Source organism: Pogona vitticeps, chromosome 4 (assembly GCF_051106095.1).
Source record: "Pogona vitticeps strain Pit_001003342236 chromosome 4, PviZW2.1, whole genome shotgun sequence".
NCBI lineage: Eukaryota > Metazoa > Chordata > Lepidosauria > Squamata > Agamidae > Pogona > Pogona vitticeps.
Window position 1 is genome coordinate 162,880,869 of NC_135786.1, and position 25,747 is coordinate 162,906,615.

Here is a 25,747-nt window from a genome sequence, read left to right on the forward strand (position 1 = left end):
TAGAGACTGGTTGCTTGATGGGGCAAAACACAGCTTGTTCAGATGGACAACTTTATTAAACCAGAGTTCTTGCATTTAAGCCATTTTAGTGCCAGCAAGCTTATCCATGTGTCTCTGTTTTGCCTGTTTCTCAGCTAAATCATTATGCCTATGAACAAAACGTCTCCTTCAGATATGTCACTTCAGTGTCCTCCATTTTCTAGTCAGCCTCACCAAGAAAAGCCATCAGAAATAAACCTGCAATTAAATCCAACCAATGCAAATAGATTTACTAGAAAACACAGAATCACAAACATTCAAATGAATTAAAATCATTACCTTCTATATGCATTTATGCACTTTGAGCACTTTCGAAATTAAAAAAAAAACAACTCAATTAATTACCACCACTGTGTCCCCAGTATTTTAATAATTTTAATTGGATACTTTGAGATCAGGAGAGATGGGGGAAAGAATAAAAATTAAAATTAAAAAAAATCTAAAATTCCAGGTGGAGTTCAGTCTCAGATTGAGTGAGCTGGCATTCCACAATGTTTGTGCCACAGTTCAATAGCTTTGCTCACAATCGCATCCGTGTTATCTTGAGGGATCTACAAAAATAAAAACAGATAGTTGGTGTTACTCAGTTGCTTTAATAATTTTAGATTTTAGAAGTTGTAGTCCAGACACTGAACTCTCAGGGGCTTGTTAATCACAGCAACTCTCTCTATTAATTCCTCAAGGAAATAAGGGCTTCATCTACACACAAGAGTCCTTCTAGTCATTCATTTATAACAGTGGTTCTCAACCTTGAATCCTTAGATGTTCTTGGACTAAAACTCCCAGAAGCCTTTACTGCAAGCTGTGCTGGCCAGCATGTCTGGGAGTTGCGGTCCCAGAACATCTGGGGAACCAAAGTTGAGAACCACTTACAATGAAGGAACAGTTTCCCTGACACAGACAATTTGGCATTTGGAGTTTCCATCTCCAGTGATGCTTGCCACAAAAGGAAGCCCACAGTAGCAATGGGATGCATGTGGAAATCTAAACAGGTTCACAGTTACCAAACTGTTTTGCTGTTTTATTTCTTCAGTTTCCCATCAACCCCAACTTGTACACATAGGTAAAAATATTGCACTGTTGCCTGAAAACTGATTTAAGTTGATCCAGATGTGTAGGCTACTGCTGAGTGGTGTTTAAAACGTACTAGCCAAATCTATTCTTTCCTGCCCTTTCATTAGCAAGTCCAAGGCACCTCACAATGTAACTTAGAACAACAACAATACATTTCTTTTAAAGACTGACAAAAATAAATTGCACTAAAGCAACCAGGAAGAACTACAACAAGAGAGAGAGAAAACATTAAAAAGCAACCATAAATAATGTAATCATAATAATTAAAGCCACTTTTTAAAAAGAGTGCAATTGCTTATTGCCCAGAGACCTTCCTAAAAATGACATTTTTACAACCATGCAGAGGGAAATTAGAAAGGAGTTTGAATGTGGCTAAGACGACTCTCCGGCCAGCCTTCAGAAATGAAATCAAACTTTGACTATTCTCCTAAATGTCCAAAATTGTCTTAGCTCACAAAATATGGGGTAGCATCTGACACTGGACTTCTGCTATGGGACAACAGAATCTAGATCTATCAGGGGTGGGAACCCCCTTCATCACTCCAGACTCCTCCTCCTGCACCCTTAGGATCAGCTCTGGCAGACTGAGAAAACCCTCTGGACCTGTTTTTAGGCAGCATGGGGAGCTGGAAAGTGATGTAGGAGAAAAGAAGTTCTGGTCCTGCAGTGCTAGCTGATACTGAATACAGACAACCTTTCACTACAAAAGACATCAAACCAAGATAATGAAGCTGGTTTGCAATCCACTCTTTGTCTTGAATATGGTTTGCTTTTACGTTTGGATTCATAAATCACTGGGAAACTGCCTTATATCTGGACCCTTAAAAGATGGTTTAGATGAAATATTATGGTAAACAGCACAGACCACAGTTTGGTCCAATTCTGAACTGAATCACGGTTACCTTTCAAGCACAGCAAACGGTAATTGGACAAAACCATATTTACTTATTGCTTTTAGCCACCTTCCTCTTTAAAAATCCCATTGAATTTAAATAATCTGTAGTTCCTTTTGAGAATTAAAATGTAAAATAGTACTCACATTTTCCAAAAACTGTTCAATTTTTTCTGCACTATTCAGGGCCAGCAACTTCATTTTAAAGGTTAATAAGATCTCAACAGCAACGAAGACAAGAATTTTGCAAGAGCCACTAATAACTTTGTCCCAAACCCTAGAAAAGTCAATCACAAAGTCATAAAATCATAATCTTAATTTTTACATCGCTCTAATTCATATCAGGGCTGACACCTGTTTCTTTCCTGAACAATACTGTATCTCAAAGTGTAAGCAACATGTAAGGATTTTGAAAATGATGAATTTGTTAAAGTATCAGCAAATATCAAGGCAATGTGTGTCTCATAGCGGAGACATGTTTAGAAGAAATCTCCTTACAATAATCAATTTGACCCAGGAGACAGAGAATACATCATTGTAATACCCAGCCACCTGAGATCCACAAATATGACACTCAAGGCCACTTCTTTGCCCAGGGAACTCATCTGATTTGGCACTTGTGGGGGGGGGGGTGCAGGGCATGGGCACTCGCCTTTGTAAGCTGGATTCAGGTAGACAACCAGCAAAACACCTTCTAAACCAAAGGCTGTGGGGAAGCTGGCCCATTGCTGAACATGATCTTAGGTGTGCCAGGAGTCTGCTATCTTCAATGCTCAGGTACTGTTCCAAAAGTCTTGGCTGGAACATAAATGCAAAGAGTGATAAAACAGACCAAATGAAGTAAATAACCCTCATGGGCATACGTCTTTATAGCAAGAAAACAAAAAAAGTGCAAAAATAAATTCAATGTGAAATATGCAAAAAATATGTCCTTTTAGATATTGTTTTTAAAAAGTCAGACTCAAATACAATTGCTAAAAATTTTAATAAAATACAATATTTTAAAAAATCTCTAATAATCAGTGCTCCAGTTTCCAATCCATTATTATTTGTACTTTATGAGCTAGGTTAATAAGTCACTTGCTTGGCATCAACACTTTCCCCCCCAAGCTCTTGTTTCATTGTCTGCTATGCTACAAACCAACTAGTACATTGTTGTTGACCTTCATTTCCACTCAACCAGGGCACAAGTGTTCATTCAAACAGGCATCTTCAGACCCATGTACCAATGGAACAAGCCCTCTTTCTGACCTGCCTGAATTTAAACACACAAATCCTGAGCAGGAGGTCTAACGGCATCCTCAATGCCTGCTGAAGTTTGCCACCTTGATAAAGCAGGGTCCCTGAACGTACAAAATAAGTTATATTTGCATTCAAGTCAACACGAAGAGAACTCCTGTTCAGGCTTTACAGGTTTGACACAGCAAGTTCAGATGCCAAGGACCAGGGCCAACAGGGCACATGGAATGAGGGCGGAAAGGGTAGAACATCTTACACATTCCCATGTCCTGGCTAGCAGGCTAGTGGCTAGTGGACAACACAGACAATAGAGTAAGATTTTTTTAAAGCAGAATTCCCAACTGCAGAAATGCCTTGTTGGATCACTTTCCCACCTAAACACAAATCTTCAGGCTGAGTGGTTGTTTTAGTGACTGCTGCACTGCAGTCAACAAGGCCTGCAAACGTCTAGTCCTGATGAAGGTGAAGAAGAGGAGGTTCCGGCCAAAAGGAATAAATCGTTTTAATCCAATTTGAGCAGTTTTAATTTAAGAATGGAAACCAACCCCTCTTACTTAAACTGTGTTACATGTTACTAAGGTAAAAAAGTAAAGGTTCCCCTTGACAATTTTTGTCCAGTCGTGTTCGACTCTAGGGGGACGGTGCTCATCCCCGTTTCCAAGCCATAGAGCCAGCGTTTTGTCCAAAGACAATCTTCCGTGGTCACGTGGCCAGTGCGACTTAGATACGGAACGCTGTTACCTTCCCACTATTTATCTACTTGCATTTGTATGCTTTCGAACCGCTAGGTTGGTGGGAGCTGGGACAAGTGACGGGCGCTCACTCCGTCGCGTGGATCCAATCTTATGACTGCTGGTCATCTGACCCTGCAGCACAGGCTTCTGCGGTTTAGCCCGCAGCGCCACCACGTCGCTTTTTTACATGGCACTGCCTATCATTTAAGTTCTTAATAAACAGTTATCTCCAGTCTGTCTAATTTTTTTCTCTATTTCTCCAACTGCATATCCATCCATTTCCAACAATACAGACTTTTTTCCAGCGGCATGTTGTGTGTTCATCTGCATGTTAAATCACCCACCCCCTGCAATATAGGCTCTACACTCACAATTCTAACCTTTCTCTATGGGATAATACGCACAGCCACAAACAACATCTATCTTTTCTTACCAACTGTGGCAAGGAATCTTTGTACTTGTTGTTTAACTGGTTCACAAAACTACTGACGAGCCAATAACAGTCAATGCTGTCTTCCACCATTTCCTCCATAGCTTTAGCAATAGCAAGGAATATCTCATCTTCAGGTTCCTGGAAAGTCAAGCAGACACAAAACCATCCAGAGGCAGGATATGCATTAGACCAACCTCCTGCTTCAGCCCAGCTGTTTAGGAAGAACTCATCACAGCCAGGCCTCCACAATCAGGCTCTGAACAACCACCCCTCACCTCTGTTACATACTAGAGGGCCATTTACAGCCCCGTCAAGGATTTGCTTCACTTTCAAGGCAGCCATACTGAAAGATTCAGCCAATGAAATAGAGCTGGCTGGCAAGACTATTTGGCATTATCCTTGCAATCCTTCTTTACTCTTTAAGGCATGTCCTGCTTTGTGGGGGGGGCAGGGGTGTGTGAAGAATGGACAGAAACAAAAATTCCTATATGCCGGAGAATGGAAACGGCCAACGGGACAGATGAGTATGGAGGAAGGCAGGAAGGGTTCTAAGGCCCCCCTGCAGATGGGCATGCTTTCCTGAAAGTGCTCCAAGCTCTTGGAGGGAGGGACATAAAACTCAGGATGCCAGGAGCATCCCACTGCACTCAACACCTCTGTTTGATGCCACTCTTGCATTTCTCTGTACTGCGGGCCTTCTAGCATGCACATCCCACAGCTTTCACAAGAGAAAAGCTTGCCGTCCAGATTAAGGACATCATGATGACTTGTACCGGTGCATTTCTGCCCTTCTGACACAACCCTGTGCATTCCATAAAGGTCAGATATTAATACAATACTGCAAAAATTAAATACATTGCAGCAGTTTGTTTTAACTCTGCTATTTCTTTTAATGAGGGTGTGAGGGGATCACACTGGTGTTTTGAAGAAGCCTCCCTGAAACAAATGGAGGAAGTACAATACATATGGTGTGGGCGATGTGCTGCCAATAGATGTGACTTTAACACATTTTTAGACACTGAGAAAGCAGTTGATGATGCTCTCTCTTTATATCCAGAGTCTCTGTGTCATCTGGTCATTCCTTCCAATGGCAGCATGGTGGCTTCCACTATTATCCAGGAATGCAGTGCTACTCTGCTTCTTTTCCATTGCCAGTTTATTATCCTTCACTTACAAAAAAGGAATCGCCAACAGGCAGCAGCATTCTAATTAACAGTGTGCCATCTAGTCAATTACAACCTATGGAACTCCTTGCCACAGGATGTGGTGATGGCATATGGCCTAGATGCCTTTAAAAGGGGATTGGACAGATTCCTGGAGGAAAAGTCCACTGCAGGTTACAAGCCAGTATGGGGGTGTATACTCTCCAGGCTTAGAAGGAAGCTATCTCCAAATGCTAGATGCAGGGGAGGGGGACCAGGAGACAGGTCTCTAGTTGTCTCATGTGCTCCCAGAGGCATCTGGTGGGGCCACTGTGAGATACAGAAAGCTGGACTAGATGGGCCCTTGGCCTGATCCAGCAGGGCTCTTCTTACACTCTTATGCGACCCTTCTCACAGTTTTCTAGGTAGAGAATACTCAGAAGTGGTTTACCATTCCCTCCTTCTGGCAACGCGCTGCAACTCTGCAGCTTGCACAAGACCACACAGGCTGGCTCTTCTCCTACAAAGCACAGCAGCCTTCTGCATTTTCTAGGGACCACAGTCCTGTTTATTCCTGTGGCTACAATGCCTCTCTTTGCTAGCCACGGGTAGGCTGTGCAGGGCAAACTGGACTGCTATGCAGCACTTGCCACAAAATAGAAGGGCAAAAGACATTGTTAGAAGACAAAAACAAATATTGGGTGGAATATTTGAACCCTTCTCCTGCCTTGGCTTGGACTCTGAGGCCACAGCAAATCTGCTACCTCACTTTGCTGCTTTCACATTTTAGTACAGTTTCAGATGGAAACAACTTCGATCTATAAAAGCATTTTTTTTTTCTGAGAGCTGAATTAAACCCGACTAACCAGAGGGGAAGATGGATTTCGAGGCAGCTTTCCTGACTCCAGCTGATAGATCCGAAAGAAAACTTCCACCTGAGGGGTAGAATCGTTGACAAAGTGAATGACTCGGAGAGCATGGTGCACATCCTTATACTGCTCCTTCCGGTAATTCATCACAAAGGCATGAGATTCATGGTGTGGAGGAAGAATGCCTTTTTAAAGAAAAAAAGAATAACCATGGAAAATGAACAGAGAAAGAGATTTAAGCTCACCTATTGGGCTGCTGAATGTTTTTTTTATTTTATTATATCACAAACATACAAGGCATACCAAACATACACGCAGGGAGGTGTTTTCCCTAAAACCATATCTAATATATAGAGTGGGTGGCATATAAGATAAATAAATAAATATAGTCTTGAATACATAACCATATTACCCTACTAAAATCTTTAAACCATATTATATTCTCCACTCTGTATATATATATATGTATTTATACACATATATATTTCAGATCAAAACTTCTAGTATTAAACTTAGCAAAAGTCTTTCTAATTTGAAGTGATTACCATAATACACTATCTAATATATAATCTTAACTACATGACTTTGTGGCCTTCATAGATCTCACAAAGGCCTTTGATTTGGTTAGCAGGGAAGGCCTTTTTAAAATCATTCCCAAGACTGGATATCCACCTCGGCTCCTTAACACCATCAGGTCCTTTCATGAGGGAGTGAAGGGCACTATAGTTTTTGATGGCTCAACATCAGATCCCTTTGACATCTGAAGCGGAGTGAAACAGGGCTGTGTCCTCACGCTGACCCTGTTTGGGATCTTTTTTGCTGTCATGCTGAAGCAGGCCTTTGGAACTGCAACAGAAGGTGTCTATCTCCGGACTAGTTCGGATGGAAAGCTCTTTAATCTCTCTAGATTGAGAGCAAAGACCAGAGTCCAACTGAAATGCATGCGGGACCTCCTCTTCGCCGATGATGCAGCCATTGTTGCCCACTTTGCTGAAGACCTCCAACAACTCATGAATCATTTTAGCAAGGCCTGCCAAGACTTTGGACTAACAATCAGCCTGAAGAAAACACAAGTCATGGGCCAGGGCATGGACTCACCTCCCTCTATTACCATCTCCACACAAGAATTGGAGGTTGTTCATGACTTTGTGTACCTTGGCTCAACGTTCTCTGACACTCTCTCCTTAAATGTTGAGCTGGATAGACGCATTGGCAAAGCAGCAGCCATGTTCTCTAGACTCACAAAGAGGGTATTGCTCAATAAGAAGCTGACAGCTTATACCAAGATCCAAGTCTACAGAGCCTGTGTCCTGAGCACAATCCTGTACTGCAGTGAGTCCTGGACCCTACGTGCATGGCAGGAGAGGAAGCTGAACACCTTCCGTATACACTGTCTTTGACGCATTTTTGGTATCACCTGGCAGGACAAAGTTCCAAATAAAGTACTCCTAGAACGAGCTGGAATTTTTAGCATGCATACATTACTGAAACAGCAACATCTACATTAGCTTGGGCATGTTGTGAGAATGGCTGATGGTCGGAATCCAAAAGATCTCCTGTATGGAGAATTAGTGCAGGGAAACCACCCCAGAGGGAGACCACAGCTGCAATACAAGGATATCTGCAAACGGGATCTGAAGGCCTTAGGAATGGACCTCAACAGATGGGAAATGTTAACATCTGAGCGTCCAGCCTGGAGGCAGGCGGTGCATCATGGCCTCTCCCAATTTGAGGAGACCCTTGTCCAGCAGGCCGAGGCAAAGAGGCAGTCCCGAAACCAGCAAATTCAGGGAGCTGAACAGGGGACAGATTGTATTTGTTTTCAGTGTCACTCTCGAATTAGCCTTCTAATTCTAGCTGTTCCAAGACAGAGCACGTTACCATAGTCTCTCAAGATTGAAGGATGCCTAACTATTGTTGTTTGTTGTTGTTGACAGCTTTAGCAAACTAAAACATCACACCATCTCTTCAACCATTATTGTCTCTGCTGACTGGCAGTGGTTCTCTTAATGTTTCAAGCGGATGTTTTCTCAGTCCTGTTTCCCAAGAACCTTTACGTTGATGAGCCATTCATTCTCCCACATGTGATTTCCTCAGGAGGTACAAGTCCAGGCAATCAGACTTCCAAATTAAGCCTGCGTTTACTTCCAATAATCTCATATCACCTTCTTTTTAGGATCCTGCAATAATAATTACATTTCTAAAACTACTTATATTATTTATAATCAAGAATATGATTTTCATATATTAGCATACCTAGAAGCACCTTCCACACCAGGGTCCTATACATGGATGGGAGAGGGAACCTTTGACTAAACGTGCAAAGCTTTTCAATATCTGTGAATAAAGATAGAAAAACAAATACTATTTTTAAACTTGAAGAGCATTATGAAGCACCTCCTTTTCAAAAGTGACACTTGGCTTCTGTCCTATGATATCTTTTGCAGATATGTTCTAAGACAACAGCCTTAGAAAATAAGAATTTCAGTTTTTCGCATTTAGTAAAACTCAACTGAAATTACTATTCTTCCTCCTCTCATTTATGACTGCTTTATAAAATGTACTTGCAAGTTTGATATAAGAGAATTTATACTATACAGTATTCAACCAATTAAACTATTTTAATTGATTTATATCTACACAAAGAAACATTAATACCACTAGCAGAGGATACTGGTTAAAACAAGAGTGAGGAGAATGTGATGTCTGGGTTTGTTGAAGCGCACACCCAATCAGGACAGCATAGTTGCATGCTGAGAGATCATGGCCTAATCCAGAACAGGACTACACATTCCCTCCTTCCTGAGTTAAAACTTTAAGGGGCAAATAAAGGAGATGAGCAACCCCAGCATAAAACTGCTTTTTCTACAATTATTTCCAGCTTTTCAGAAACAGACCAGAAAGGAGTGTCATGAAACACCTTTGGTGCATGCTCTACATCTCCTGAAGTGTGGAACTGTCAAAAATGTTGTGTGAACCAACATGTACATGCATTCATTAATATATACCCACATTTTCTTCTGTCCTAAAGGAGAAGTGAGCATACCTCATAGGTGAGACATGTGTTTCAGTTCACATAAAAACATTTTATCTGAGAAGGTGATAAGGGATGTGGGAACCCAAGACTCTTTTTTAACAATAGGCTACTTTCACGGTCTGCAGATGAAAGCCTAAGCCAGCCTAGAAAGAAAGCAAAAATCCTTAGAAGTAAACTACACTGGATTCGCTATCAAACTTTCTCCCAAATAGGTGTGCAGAGATGTACAGCCTTAGGTTATACAGAGTGGGCCAAAAGAGATGGCCGTTTTACAAGCAGCTCCACTAATCATACCCAGCCGATCATCCTTCAGAAGAATTTCTAATGACTTTTTTTCTTCAACACCACGAAATCCTACTTTCTCATAGTACACTGATCGGAAATTTCTCTGAGGGTCCTCAGCCATGTTTCATTCTGGAAAGAAATAACATTTTAACAACAATCAATCACTGCCATTTACAAAAGACTATCATGGATACAAGTGAGGCCTGCAACAAAATCTTGTAGAATAAAATGCTCTTGTTCAGGGCAACAGACACCCATTCCATTACCCAGAATACTCCAGAGTCCAGACATCCTTTCATCTGGTCTCAAAGAGGGTTCCTTCTCAATACTCAGCTAGCATTCTACTGCCATTGAGCACACTGAGTCCTCAATGGGTAATTTGGGGTTTCCCTCTTAAGGGCATTTCCCCCCCAGTAACAGTTATTCACACCGGTGCAAACCTTGGGAATTTCTCAAAGTCTACAATAGCTCCCTCTTGTGCCTGAAGTGTGCTATTTTGACTACCTAAGAACTGGCACTCAATTAAATGAATTCCCTATCTAGAACCACAAATGAGACCCACAACAAAATGTTGCAGCATGGAATGACCTGATTGTTGCAGCCAGTCAGCCACATCTTTCTTCACAGTACTCTATCCCATTCTACTTCTCAACCATTTTCCACTGCCCTTCCATCAGTCAGTCTCCATTCTGTGACCTCCATACACATTCAGTATGTTTGTTTCTCACAAAGAGTGAGAAGGGGAAAGGAAGGGAGAGGGAGCACTTTTGCAAGCCTCCAGGTACCCTACTATGCTGACACCTTCTTTTTGTGTTTGTGTGTGTATGTAGCAGTGGCTGAGTAGCTGATGCTGCTTTGGTTATATAAGTAACAACATTAATACTTGAATGTTGAAAGGCATGGAAAGGTCAAAACTTGTCAATAATAATGAAAACATCAAAGGAATCCAAACACTTCCATACACCTCAGTTTCTTTTCCTTCTGTGCTTGGTCAATAGAAAACTAGCCAGTTTTACTTCCAGTTTGACTTTAAGAATTGGCAAGATTTAATTAAAAATATGGAAGAGAGTATACTTTGAAAATAAGTCAAAACATGATTGGCTATTTTAAGCCTAGAGTCATTGTTAGATAACTCTATATGTGGAAGCACTGAAGTTTGCTTCTCAAATGTAAGAAAAATTACTTCTTTTACTCCAGAAAAATTGATACATGTCATATAATCATTTTTAGTGTGGTCTTTTAAATATATAAGAAGACTTATTTTGTATTTAAGTTAAACAGTTACAGACAGGTAGTCTAACAAAGTCTTAGAGCACCTTTAAAACCTAAGAAATGTATTGTGGTATTAGCTTTTATAGATCAGAATCTACTTCATCACAACAAGGACTCAAGTGCACAAAAGATTATACTATAATAAATGTGCTAGACCGTTAAGAACTAGCACATTTGTTGCAGCACAAGCAAACGAGAGTTGCTTTATTTCATTTTTAGGTGCCAAACAATGTAACAATCCCACTTCTTTCTTAATAGAAGGAATATATTGCTTCAATATCAATACTTTTTAACCATAATTATTCTCCTACTCTAATACATACCTATGTAGGAAATGCCTTAGCCCAAAGCCTTTCCTCTTTCACTATTTCCACAAACACATATAAACTCCTTCAACACCCTAAGAATTAAATTGTACATGCATTTTTCTGAGAATTAATTCAGGGGATCATTTTATCCATGCCACCCACCCACCCCCAGGAGATATATGCAGTTTTGCAATATAAATTTGTTGTCCACATCATATATATGGACAAAACCATCCTGCTTCCTGGAGTTTAGTAGTCAAATTTGTTAACTACCAGATGAGTGCTGAAATGTGCAAAACTAATTAAAATTCTGATGCAAAGGCTTCAGACTGCACAGACATGGAGATATCCATCTGTGTAGACACCATTCTTCCTCCCAGATAAATATCCAGCTTGTCATGAGCCATTCACTCATAACAAGTTCAAATAATAATAATAATAATAATAATAATAATAATAATAATAATAATAATAATAATAATAATAAAACAGAACCCCGTTGTTTTTGAATCTCCTGCTAAGCAGCACAGCTGAAAAGAGGGTGTTGTTCAAAAGCCACCAAGATGAGCGAGAGTTTTGGGGTCTGTGACCAGTGAAGACATAACTGGTGTGATGAAGAAGGAAACGAGGTGCTGATGATGTCCCTGTTTGCATAACACGGGGAAGTGAGACGGACGGATGCAACCCAGGACAGGCGCGGCAGGTCCGGTAATAAAACCGGGGCACATCCCTACAAGCGACTAGGAAAAGAAACATTTAAATGTAAATATCTCGGCGTTCTAAAAAAAAAAAAAAAAAAAAGACAAAAAGCAATCACCTCCCCCGACCACTCGCACTTCCTCTTCGAGAGCTTCTGAGCATGTGTGTTTTTGCGCATGCTCAGTGCGAGTTTCTGCGCATGCTCAGAACAGCCCCTGTCAAGATCGGCTGGACTGGCATAGCTTTTGAACGTACGAATGCAGAGCTGACTTGCTCAGACTCTGTAGAGGCAAGAAATAGCGGGGCTGTACTCGCTGCTCTTCTGCACGTGTCATATATGGAAAGTTGGAGACATCCCACCCCACCCACTGGAAGCTACAAGAGGTTTGTAATTATTACTTAAATGGCCCATCTTACACGCAAGATGTTTCTGGCTGCCCGCAGCGCGTGGCTTGCCTCTCCAATTCTCCCTGCCAGATCGGTGCGCGCGCACGTGATGGGGCAAGAGAGCGCGCGCGCACGGACGCACAGACAAGACTATTTTGGGCAGAATTATAAAACTGTGTGTTCATGTTTGATTCAATGGTACAACCTCCCTCCTGTACCGCCCATGCAGGAAATCTCAAATTATCGTCAGACCAGTTGGGTCAAGTATTCTGCCCAAGAAAATGTGTTCCGTGTGGCTGGTTTTAATTGAGAACCTTTATTTTTTTTCCGTGATTTTGTTTTTGTTTTGTTTTGTTTTGTTTGTTTCCTTGGATCATATCCTCAGTCCACTTTGGCACTAAGATTTTATGGGCCGGACTGGCATAGCTTTTGGTCAAGTACCACATTGCTTTGGCATTTTGAAAAAATCATTATCATCTGAGTGAATTCACTTGTGAACCTTGGATTTTATGTCATTCTTCGCTCAAATCTGATTCCACCACCCACCCACTTTTTCAGTTAGCCCACCTTCACATCTGCAACCATCATGACAGCACTGAAGCAAGCTCCCCCTTAAACTGTTTGAAGGGTGAGCAACTAGGGTCACCAACAAGAATCAGAGACTTAAAAGTGTCTTGTGGAGGAGGTCAAGAGACAGAAAGCACACATGGACATCCACCAGTGGCGGTTAGTGTCAGGGAAAACACATATATGTACTGCAGTATGAATAGTTCAAGGGGACCAGCAGCAAGGCATAATCAGGAAGTGTTGGACAAAAGGTGCGTTCTTTCAAAGATCATTGATTGCATGTGTTTCTTGGAGTCTTTGAGCTGGTGCTTCATAGGCATGATGAGACTAAAGATTCTGCTAATCCAGGAGTTTTCAAGAGACTAGCAGGTCTGATGGTGTCCATCAGCTCAAACATGGAGCTCCGCTTCTGGTGTGCCACAATGTTCAGCAACCTCTCAAAGACCGTAAGATAAACTGCTGACCTAGATGTTTATAGAGGCAAAGAATTGCAGCCTATGTGGGCAGATGCTCTAAGAAGACAGTGGGATCCTATACTGATAGTCTTTCTTGCACAGAAACATGTGGCACCCTGATATCATCTACAGTCTATTCTAGAGAACATCCACAAATGCCACTGCAGGAAGAAGAACCACTTTGGACTTAGCCAATGGCATCAATTCTATGAGACCATCCATAGGCAACTGGGTCTATAAGTTACCTTCAAAATCTAGGCTGTCCAGAGGCAAATCATAGGTCACCATGGGACAAATTTCAAATAAAAATGGCATCATTATCACCACACCCATAACTGTTTTGCATTTCACTAATCTTTCACATTTCAGCTAAAATACTTCTGCAGGGACACTTGTTTCCGTCACACAAGCAGAGTCCTGGAGTGGAAACTGGGATAGAATAGTACATCAGCTCCACTGAGGGGGAGGAGAAGGAAAGAGGAAGCCTCAGTTACCTCATAAAGTCCATTACTCCTTGCCTTTCTGTTCTTATCTGATCATGTTTACACATGTGTGACTACCATTTGGTTCAATAGGAATATATAATACAGAATCTTAGTCCTGTTCGTGCAGCTGGGAAATCATCTGAATAGTGTGATAACGTTGGTCAAGGGGAGAGGGTCTCACAACTTGCATTCTTCCCATACTGTTTTCACAGGTTAGCTTCTGCAAACATTAGCTTGTAGTTTTTTATTGGAGTCAACCCATCTCATTTTGGTCTTCCTTTTTCCCTGCAGTCTTCAACTTTTTGTAGCATTACTTTCTTTTCCGGTGAGCCTTGTCTTCTCCTGATGTGCCCGCAGTATGAAAGCCCGTTTCACAATTTTTGCTTTTAAACAAGTAATTTTTTTTTAGTACTGTGCAGAAGGCAATGGCAAACCTCTGCTGAACCATTCTTACCCTTGAGAACCCTGTGCCGAGACAGTTGTACTACAGTAATTTTATTCAGAGGCAATAGAGGGCAGACTTAAATCAGTTTTCCCTCTTCTTTAAATCACAAATATTTAGTAGCCTTGACAGTAGGTGGCAGTGATCTCTGTACAGTCAATATGTTACTTGGGAAAAAAATATTATTATATATTTTATGTCTCAAAATTCCCAAACTGGGATCCAAAAAGCTATTAAGGCATGTTTCTCAACTTGTATAAAGCCAATTCTGGTGCCAGGTTCTTATAGAAACTTTCCTGATTTTCAAATGTAGCTGGAGAGAGGGATAACCAAGAACTAAAATCCAAAGGCAAGAGTAAATGATACCTTTATTAGACTGCTAAAATCACAAATTTTACCTAGGTTTCAACCCCTCAGTGGTCTTCAAGTGCTGCAGAGTTGTGGATGGTATAAAAGATGCATAAATCTTCCAAAATCATGGAATTAAAAGCAAAAGCAAAGCGTGCTGCTTATATACCGCCCCATAGTGCTTCAAGCACTCTCTGGGCGGTTTACAAGTTAATTATGCAGGCTACACATTGCCCCCCCCCCCCCAGCGAGCTGGGTACTCATTTTACCGACCTCAGGATAGAAGGCTGAATCAACCTGGAGCCGGCTACCTGGGATTGAACCCCAGGTCGTGAGCAGAGTTTTGGCTGCAGTACAGCGTCACCATGTCCCCATACAGACGGGGACATGGTGGTGCTGCGGGCTAAACCGCAGAAGCCTTTGTGTGCTGCAGGGTCAGAAGACCAGTAGTCATAAGATCGAATCCATGCGACAGAGTGAGCTCCCATCACTTTGTTCCAGCTCCTCGCCAACCTAGCAGTTCAAAAGCATGTAAATGCAAGTAGATAAATAGGTACCACCTCAGTGGGAAGGTAAACAGCATTCCGTGTATAGCCACGCTGGCCACGTGACAACGGAAACTGTCTTCAGACAAACGCTGGCTCTATGGCTTGGAAACGGGGATGAGCACCACCCCCTAGAGTCGAACACGACTAATATGTCAAGGGGAACCTTTACCTTTACCTTACAGCAGTTTAACCACTGCACCACAAGGCTCTCTTAAATTTAATTTTAATTAAATAAATATGTTTCCCAGGTTCGTTTGTTAAAATTAAGGTTCACAATGGTATTGCAGATTCAGATTTGAGACGTGCATTTCAAATTCCGTCTTTAGTGCTGTGGTCTGGAATGTCTCTCCTCATCATTTTATATTATGCTGCTGGTTCTCTAAATAGACATTTTTGAGGACTACTGTAATTATAAATGTGGGGTGTTGCTCTCACAGGGCTGCTTATGGGCTTCTGAGAGGCATCTGTTTGACCACTGTAAATGCTAGACTTAATGGATCTCTGCACTTTTGCTATAAATCTTTGTAAGGCCACAATACAGTGTTTGTGCTGTGACAAGAGTAGCATGGCTACCCCTCTGGGATCTTATTAGAGGCACAGAAGGATATCACAGATGGCAAAGACACTGTAAACTGAATGATGTTTACTCACAGAGATTTATTGTAACATGGAACCAACAGCCTGATCCTAGCCAAAGGTTGTTGTTTAGTCATTAAGTTGTGTCCGACTCTTCGTGACCCCAAGGACCAGCGCACGCCAGGCCCTCCTGTCTTCCACTGCCTCCTGGAGTTGGGTCATATTCAATGACACTGTCCAACCACCTCATCCTCTCTCGTCCCCTTCTCCTCCTGCCTTCACACTTTCCCAACATCAGGGTCTTTTCCAGGGAGTCTTCTCTTCTCATGAGATGGCCAAAGTATTGGAGCCTCAGCTTCAGGACATGTCCTTCTAGTGAGCACTCAGGGTTGATTTCCTTCAGAATGGATACGTTTGTTCTCTTTGCAGTCCAAGGGACTCTCAAGAGTCTCCTCCAGGACCACAATACAAAAGCATCAGTTTTTCGGCAGTCAGCCTTCTTTATGGTCCAGCTCTCACTTCCATACATCGCTACTGGAAAAAAACATAGCTTTGAGTATGCAGACCTTTGTTGGCAAAGTGATGTCTCTGCTTTTTAAGATGCTGTCTAGGTTTGTAATCACTTTCCTCCCAAGAAGCAGACGTCTTTTAACTGCTGTTACCATCTGCAGTGATGACGGAGCCCAGGAAAGTAAAATCTGTCACTGCCATTATACTCCTTCTATTTGCCAGGTGATGGGACCAGTGGCCATGATCTTAATTTTTTTTTTATTTTGAGCTTCAGATCATTTTTTGTGCTCTCCTCTTTCACCCACATTAAGAGGTTCTTTAATTGCTCCTCACTTTCTGCCATCAGAGTGGTATCGTCTGCATATCTGAGGTTGCTGATATTTCTTCAGGCAATCTTAATTCCGGCTTGGGATTCCTCCAGTCCAGCAAGTCAACCCTCAACTTACGAACTGAATCCGTACCAGAAGGACGTTCGTAAGTTGAAAAGTTCGTAAGTCAAATCCAAATTTCCCATAGGAATGCACTGAAACTTACTTAATGCGTTCCTATGTGAAAAAAGTCATGAACAAAAAAAAATTAAAACAAAGTCAATTACCAGGTACTGCACAGCGAGCCTGGCTCCTCACAGCACCCCTGCAGCGGTGGAACAGCCGGAACAAGAGCACCCAACAGCTGAGTCAGCAACCAGCAGGCAGGCTGCAGCCATCCCGGAGAGACAGCAGCCATCTTGAGAGACAGCCAGCCATGTGGTCGTCTCTCAAAATGGCTGCTGCCTCCCTGCTCTTTTTCTGGTTGTTCCAAGGCCACAAAGGAACTGTAAGGAGCCAGGCTTGGTCCACAATACCTGGTAAGTGACTTTTTTCTTCCAATGATGCTGGGAGGACTGGCCGGGGACCTCTGAAAGCGGCGCTGGTAGTGGTGGGTGGGTGCGTGGGCGGGTGGGGCAGCGGGGGGAGGTTGTAACTCGAATCCAAGTTCACAAGTAGAGGGAATATTTCCCTATCAGAGCGGTTCGTAAGTCGAAATGTTCGTAAACAGGGTCGTTCATAAGTCGAGGGTTGACTGTATTCTGCATATAAGTTAAATAAGCAGGGGACAATATACAGCCTTGTCGTACTCCTTTCCCAATTTTGAACCAATCAGTTGTTCCATATCCAGATCTAACTGTTGCTTCTTATCCCACATATAGATTTCTCAGGAGATAGATAAGGTGGTCAGGCACCCCCATTTAAGGACTTGTGTCGGGTTTTTCCTCGCGGAATTACGTTTTACGCCTATAATTTATACTTGACAACTTGCCATAGTTTGTTGTGGTTGACACAGTCAAAGGCTTTTGCAGAAGTAAGATGTTTTTCTGGAACTCTCTGGCTTTCTCCATAATCCAGCGCATGTTAGCAATATGGTCTCGAGTTTCCCTGCCATTTCAAAATCCAGTTTGTACTTCTGGAAGTTCGTGGTCCACATACTGCTGAAGCCTACCTTGTAGGATTTTGAGCATAACTTTGCTAGCGTGTGAAATAAATGCAATTGTACAGTAGTTGGAGCATTCTTTGTCACTGCCTTTCTTTGGGATTGGGATGTAGACTGATCTTTTCCAGTCCTCTGGCCACTGCTGAGTTTTCCAAACTTGCTGGCATATTGAGTGTAGCATCTTAACAGCATCATCTTTTAAGATTTTAAATAGTTCCACTGGAATGCCATCACCTCCACTGGCCTTGTTGTTAGCCAGGCTTTCTAAGGCCCACTTGACTTCACTCTCCAGGATGTCTGACTTGAGGACCGCAGCCACACTACCTGGGTTGTCCGGGACATCCAGATCTTTCTGGTACAGTTTCTCTATGCATTCTTGCCACCTCTTCTTGATGTCTTCTGCTTCTGTTAGGTCCCTGCCATCTTTGTCCTTTATCATGTCCATCTTTGCACAAAAAGTTTCTTTAATACAGTGGTGCCCCGTATAGCGAGGTTAATCCGTTCCGGATTAACCTTCGCTATACGAAATCTTCGCTAAGCGGGAAGTAAAAAGCCATTGGAACGCATTAAACTTCATTTAATGCGTTCCAAATCGGCCCTAAACTTCCCACTTAGAGAAGTTTCTTGGCCCCGGGCAGCCATTTTCGCGCCCTCCCCTCGCTTGCCGAGGGCGGGAAAACGCCGCGGGGGGCCATTTCGGGTCGTTTTGAAGCCGCAAAACAGCTGTTTTGCGGCTTCAAAACGGACCCGAAATGGCCCCGCGCGGGGTTTTCGCGCCCTTGGCAAGCGAGGGGGAGGGCGCGAAAACGCCGTGCGGGGCCATTTCGGGTTGCCCGCGGCCGTTTTGAAGCCACAAAACAGCTGTTTTGCGGCTTCAAAACTGCCGCGGGCGACCCGAAATGGCCCCGCGCGGTGTTTTCGCGCCCTCCCCTCGCTTGCCGAGGGCGCGAAAACACAGCGCGGGGCAATTTCGGGTCCTCCCGCGCCCATTTTGGAGCCGCCGATCAGCTGATCGGCGGCTCCAAAATGGCCACGGGACGCCCAATCGTCGCAAAGCGAGTTGCGGCGATTGGGTGCTCCGTATAGCGATCCCGAAAAAGGGGATCGCTATACGGATTCGTCGTTGTACGGTGCACTCGCTAAGCGAGGCACCACTGTATCTCCAATTTTCTTGAACAGATCTCTGGTTTTTCCCTTTCTATTATTTTCCTCTATATCTTTGCACTGTTCATTTAAGAAGGCCCTCTTGTCTCTCCTTGCTATTCTTTGCAAGTCTGCATTCCATTTTCTATAACTTCCCCTATCTCCCTTGCATTTTGTTTTTCTCTTCTCTGCTATTTGTAAGGCCTCGTTGGACACCCACTTTGCTTTCTTGCATTTCCTTTTCTTTGGGATGGTTTTTCTTGCTGCCTTCTGTACAATGTTACAAGCCTCCATCCATAGTTCTTCAGGCACTCTGTCCACCAAATCGAGTTCCTTAAATCTGTTCTTTACTTCCACTGTGTATTCATAAGGGATTTGGTTTAGATTATACCTGACTAGCCCAGTGGTTTTTCCTACTTTCTTCAGTTTAAGCTTGAGTTTTGCTATGAGAAGCTGATGATCAGAGCCACAATCAGCTCCAGGTCATGTTTTCTCCATCTTTTGCTGCAGAGAATATAATTAATCTGATTTCGGTATTGCCCATCTGGTGATGTCCATGTGTAGAATCGCCTCTTGTGCTGTTGGAAACGAGTGTTTGTGATGACCAGCTTGTTCTCTTGACAAAACTCTATTAGCCTTTGCCATGGTTTGTTTTGAACGCCAAGGCCAAACTTACTTGTTGTTCCTTTTATTTTAGCCAAAGGTAGATCCCACTAAAATTAGTGAGACTTGTTTATCAATAACAATTGTTGGTACGGTTTTATAATCATACAATTGTCACTTCTTCTCTTTCTTCCCTGCTTAGCAGAAGCTTTTTAACAGCTTTTTAACAGCTTCAATAATTTCATGAGCAGAAATTCTACAGACACAAGTTTCTGCAGGAAATGTAGCTCTGTGCACATAAAAGCTCTGCATTTTTAATTTCTGGACAACAATGCAACTGTCAAAATCTTAAAGCATCTTTCAAGGAGAAGGAGACTAGCAACCCTTTGTTTTAGCTTCCGTTAGCTTTCACAAGCTCTTTCTGTTCATAGAAGCTTGTAGATTCTAGTTGCCGCCAGCTCTTTAATAAATGCTGTACTAAAAGTGTATGAAAAAGAGACATAAAGGGTAATGAAAATGAAGTTTCATCACTGACTCTTTTGAATAGCCAGTGTTCTCCTGCTGATTCACTCCTAATTAGTTTACTGGGTATAATCTCACACAGTCCTCTATAAGCTTTCTCCAAGATGATGGAATACCCCTTCCTGTGTTGACTGAGGACATTTGTGCAGCCTCATAGTCTGGCAAAACTTTGTTTTTAGTTCCTGAAGGCAGTTACTCCTAAAAGGACTTCTTCAACTTCCTCCATCTACATTAAAAAAAAAAAAAAACACCCTCTATTTGCTTTAGCATAATTTAGACAGCATAGAAGTATATTAATTATTGTCAGGGGGGAACTTAACTCATCAAAGTCACCTTAAAACACCAGCCCTTCCATCAGGAAGAGGCCATTGTGTCCCTCTCTGGGTGATTTGGGGCTACAGCACCTATCCAAACCAGGCTGCATAGCCAAAGGTAAGAGATGCTTCTGCCCAACAATAATTAGATGGCTACCGTTGCCTTCCCCACCTGTCTTTCATACTGCAATAAACTTAGCAGGCATGTTTAAGAAAGAGCAGATATTATGGAAGATTGAATTGTCATGGAGAGATGTGAAAGGAACGTGAAAACAGCATGAGTGCTGTGAGTTGTGATTTTCTGGGAAAGATTATTACAACAGGTTTCAATTTACAGTATTTCAATTACAGTAGTGCCTCGCTTAACGAGCGCCCCGTTGAGCGATTAAATCGCTTAATGAGGGGCTCTGGGCCATCGCTGGAGCATTCGCTCAGCGATGGCCCCTATGGCGTTTTTTCACATAACGAATATCGCATAACGAAGCGGGGGAGAACAGCTGATCGGCGGTTCCAAAATGGCCGCTGGAAGGTCCGCGACGCATTTTCGCGCCCTGCCCTCGCTTACCAAGGGCGCGAAAATGGCGGCGCTATGGAGGAAGATTGCTTAACTGTGAGTTTTAAAGCCATAGGCTTTTTTATTTCCGTTTAGCGATGTTTCGCTATAGCGAAGGTTAATCCGGAACGGATTAACCTCGCTATGCGAGGCATCACTGTATTCAATTTTCCCAGAGAACCAGAGGAATAATTGATGGGATGCCACCAGGACAAAAGGATATGAAATAAATTGCCAGTGTCTCATAAAAATATAATTCCCATAACTAAGAGATAGGAGCCAGAACTACTGAAATGGTAAAGGCCAAAGTAAATTTGTTAACAACTGCAACATTATCTTCAAATACTAGAAAACTGAGGTCAGTGGCAGCAGACAGTGGCTGAAATCCTATTGTGCAGTTATGCAAACGGCTTAACTTTTAGAAGTGAACTGCTGTAAGTTAAGAAATCTCTGCAGACATTAACTGTTGCATGCTGACTTGCACAACTCAGTATGTAACAAACAACATCTATGGAAATGTCTCAACTTGCAATTCACTTCAAAAAGCTACATTGTTTGGGTAACTGCACAACAGTATTTCAGCCAATATACAAGTACTGAATTCAGCTTCCCTGATGATTGCACGAATCCCTCATTTTGGATGGCATTTCAATTCGGAGTGTTCAAAGTCTGAGTTTCAGTTGCCTCCTTATCTCTCTCTCTCTGGGAATTGTATCTGCTTTTATCATTATTTTTATTTATAGTAAAATAATTTAATAAAACATTATTTTAAATAAAATGATCATTTAAATAATTTAAATATACATAGGCACCCTTCAGTCTCGAGAGACTATGGTAACATGCTCTGAATCAAGAAGTGTCCTCTCCAGAGCATGAAGCCTGGTTAAAGTAATATGGAGGATAGGCTGTTACCCAAGCACCAGATCCCCCCTCTCCATGGTGCTGAAATGGTCCAGTAGAAAGGCAAAAGCCAATACAACTGGTTCCAGCAACGTCGCAGGAGTTGGCAGAGCGACACGAACTGCCTTCAGGACTCCAGCTCCGGATTTTGCCTCTAGGTTAACTCCTGAAGCCTGTTCCATGAGTGGATATAGCCACAAGGCAGTGGAGGTTTGAAATCGGAGTTTTCCTTCTCCTAGATGGGCTGCCTTCCATGACTGACGAGCCCCACCTACCTGGCCTGCTCTTTAATAGTGCAGAAGTATGGTTCGACCCTTAAAACTTTCCTGTCTCCCAGGTGTATGCAAATCTACTTGGCTTTCCTATTTACCATATTAGGGCCAGAGATAGAATCAGAGAATTTGAGAATTTCTGGGACACGCTCATTTAAAGTAGAAAGCCCCACCCCCCAGGCCATGTGGTAGTGGAGAGACAAAAAGAAAGCCCAGGGAAAAAACTCCTCAGCAAAATGTCCATGCAGATGTACCTGACCTTCAGGTTCACCCAGCTTTCTAGGAAAAAGGGCCTAGGGTCCTGGGACACACACATTTAAGGTAGAAAGCCCCACTCCCAGGCCATGTGGTGGTGGGGAGACAAGATGGAAATCGTATCACAGCCTGTAAACTTTCTGGAAACATTTTTCAGTTTCTTAGGCAGGATTCAATTTTTTTCAGAACTTTCATAGTTTAATGAAGAGCTTTTAATTTCTAAGGGTCTTCTTTTCTTCTGGAGCTCAGGTGGAAACTACAGCTCCTGCATTTGCTCCCAGAGACTTTTAAGAGGCAGTATCCAACATGGAAGAACCTTGTAATGAGAACATTACAAGAACCTTGTAATGAGAGTGAAAGAGGAGAGTGCAAAAAAACAGTCTGAAACTCAACATAAAAAAAAAAAACTAAGATCATGGCCACTGGTCCCATCACCTCCTGGGAAATAGAAGGGGAAGACATGGAGGCAGTGACAGATTTTATCTTCCTGGGCTCCATGATCACTGCAGACGGAGACAGCAGCCACGAAATTAAAAGACGCCTGCTTCTTGGGAGGAAAGCGATGACAAATCTTGACAGCATCTTAAAAAGCAGAGACATCACATTGCCAACAAAAGTCCGAATAGTCAAAGCTATGGTTTTTCCTGTTGTGATGTATGGAAGTGAGAGCTGGACCATAAAGAAAACAGACCTCCGAAGAATTGATGCCTTTGAATTGTGGTGCTGGAGGAGGTTCTTGAGAGTCCCCTGGACTGCAAGGAGAACAAACCTATCAGTTCTAAAGGAAATTAAGCCTGAGTGCTCACTGGAAGGATAGATCCTGAAGCTGAGGCTCCAGTACTTTGGCCATCTCATGAGAAGAAAAGAGTCCTTGGAAAAAACCTTGATGTTAGGAAGGTGTGGCGGCAAGAGGAGAAGAGGACGACCGAGGATGAGATGGCTGGACAGTGTCTGCGAAGCAACCAACATGAATTTGACACAACTCCGGGAGGCAGTGGAAGATAGGAGGGCCTGGTGTGCTCTGTTCCATGGGGTCACGAAGAGTCGGACACGACTAAATGACTAAACACACACATCCAACATGCTTACTTAGACAGGTAATGTTAAGAATCAGGCTATGAAGACCAACAATCTTCACTCAGTAAAACTTAAGTCCTTGGAGCAATCACTCTAACCTACCTTACCAGATAGACAAAGGGGAAGGGAACCCATGTACACTGCTTTTCAAGAAAGTGAGAAACTAATTTAATAGATTCTGCATACATGTTCATATGTCTGAGATGTGTATTGTTACTCTATTTGAAATTATACCATGGTCTAAGGAAAGGCTGAAGAACCTATGGGTCTCCAGATGTGGCTGGACTCCACTTTGTATCTGCCCTTACAAATCTGGCAAATAGTTATGGATGGTATTTTCCTAATCAACAACTCTTTGTTATCAGAGCTGCCTATCATGGAAGCACTGTTAAGTGTATTCAGTGGAAGGTGTTACAGCGGAACTTTTTGCTGATAATGCCAAGGGTTGCCGGTCCTCTGGATGTAGTAGAGAAGGCAGGGGTTATCTGTATCATCACATTGCCAACAACCTTTGAACTTTGCACACTTTCATGTTCAGCACCTGGGCTTTTGTCAAATGTTTTCCCTTAATCAATGAAACAAGGACATATGTGGCTCCAGCTTGGGAAACTCATGGAGCCACTAATAAACAAAAGTCTTGAATCAAGAGGTATTTGTATGGTTGGAAATCTACTGCCAGCAAAAGCTGCTGTGAAAGCTGGAGTTCAGGTGACAGAAGACACAGAGATACAAAGAGTACAACAGGAGGCGTACTCTCTGCCCATTTCAATTTGTACTCTAAGAACACCTTTAGAAAAGCACTTCTGATTCAGACGATAGCACTGTTGTCAATGAACAATGCCCTATATGTAGAAAATACAATAACAGGCTAACTGTTTAGATGGTTTTACAAATGCAGTACTACTCAATAAAGTCAATTAAGAAAGTGGCGAGTATGACTTATAAGTGAGAGAAAGGTGGCCTAGAAATGAAAGAAACAAATATTAACAACTGTTAAGAAATGCAAGTTCATAGTAATCCAAAGAAAGCAAGCAGCCTTAAAGTGCAGTTTATCATAAAAAATGCAAGTATGGTATGTTGACAGAAATATATTTCTTGACATTAAATGAGCTGTGGAGTGCAATAGAAATCAGAACAGAGATGGCCCAGAACAATTCCTTTAAGCCTTCCTTTAAGAACCCAATATGCCACAAAAATTAAACATTGGCATTGAGAACGTGCCTTATACAATGTTATTTTCAATTCTCTTGTATAGCATAGAATCACAGGCTTTACACAGGCTCCTATGCAAATACAGGATATTTATTGAAACATACTGATAATTTCTGTAGAGTTGTGGTGCAATAGATAGAATATTGGACTCAGGAGGCTTGATTCAAATCCTTGGGAAGCCATGGAAACCCAGATGTGCCTGGCAATAGTAAACCTCTTCTTCAACATTTCACATAACTTGAAAATCCTATTAGGGTTGCAAAACAAAACAACACAAAGAAAGAATCAAATAAAAACCTTCAAATATGTCTGCTCAGCTTTAGCTATCTGTTTTGTGGGAATGATGTATTAGACGTTCACTGTATTGCTATGATAAGGCACACCCATGTGGCAAGACTGGAGTTTACTTTTTCTGAGACCAGTACTTAAGAAAAAGCTATGTGACAATGCTACAGCATCAATCATCGCCTCAGAACACCCATGACTCCACACCAAATCTTCTCAGGATTCTATGTTATAATAAGCAGGAACCTCGTGTTGCAATTGTTAAACTGTAGTACTGCAGCCAAAACTCTGCTCGCAACCTGGGTTCGATCCCAGTTTGCCAGCTCAAGGTTTTATTTATTTTATTTATTTATTTTTGGACTTATATACCGCCCCATAGCGCTACAAGCACTCTCCGGGCGGTTTACAATTTTAATTATACAGGCTACACATTGCCCCCCCAGCAAGCTGGGTACTCATTTTACCGACCTTGGAAGGATGGAAGGCTGAGTCAACCTTGAGCCGGCTACCTGGGATTTGAACCCCAGGTCGTGAGCACAGTTTTAGCTGCAATACAGCGTTTTTTAACCACTGCGCCACGAGGCTCTTCACTGAGGTTCACTCAGCCTTCTAATGTCAAGGTTCACTCAGCCTTCCAATGCCAGTGCGGGGGGGGGGGGAGAGATATGTAACCTGCATAATTACCGTATTTTTCGCTCCATAAGACGCACCTTTCCATAAGACGCACCGATTTTTCAGGAGAAGAAAACAGGAAAATATAATCTGTTTTCTTCGCTCCATAAGATACACAGACTTTCCAC

The 25,747-nt window shown here is 42.4% G+C and overlaps 1 protein-coding gene across 4 annotated transcripts; it reads right to left on the reverse strand.

The window, feature by feature from the left end:
• Positions 1–396: 396 nt before the first annotated feature.
• Positions 397–12,500, reverse strand: TBC1D7 (TBC1 domain family member 7). 4 transcript variants are annotated; one of them, XM_020812241.3, is made up of 9 exons: positions 12,441–12,490; positions 11,820–12,064; positions 9,754–9,873; positions 8,679–8,759; positions 6,420–6,607; positions 4,412–4,549; positions 2,658–2,803; positions 2,153–2,282; positions 397–590 (listed from the first exon to the last, which is right to left on the reverse strand). In XM_020812241.3, exons 3-9 carry the CDS (start codon positions 9,863–9,865, stop codon positions 504–506), a joined length of 882 nt encoding a protein of 293 aa, XP_020667900.2. In that variant the 5' UTR covers positions 9,866–9,873; positions 11,820–12,064; positions 12,441–12,490; the 3' UTR covers positions 397–503. The 4 variants fall into 4 exon arrangements, with proteins under 4 accessions (XP_020667900.2, XP_020667897.2, XP_078249576.1 ...); XM_020812238.3 differs by lacking the exon at positions 11,820–12,064 and having other exon boundaries at positions 12,142–12,500; XM_078393450.1 differs by lacking the exon at positions 12,441–12,490 and having other exon boundaries at positions 11,930–12,064.
• Positions 12,501–25,747: the final 13,247 nt, after the last annotated feature.

Excerpts from the sequence above, each read along its gene's own strand:
- TBC1D7 (XM_020812238.3), bottom strand. The coding sequence starts at position 9,865 with ATGGCTGAGGACCCTCAGAGAAATTTCCGATCAGTGTACTATGAGAAA. Across the intron at positions 4,550-6,419 it reads GAAATCCATCTTCCCCTCTG|GAACCTGAAGATGAGATATT; the intron begins GTTAGTCGGGTT and ends TTGACTTTCCAG. Across the intron at positions 591-2,152 it reads TTGAACAGTTTTTGGAAAAT|ATCCCTCAAGATAACACGGA; the intron begins GTGAGTACTATT and ends TTATTTTTGTAG.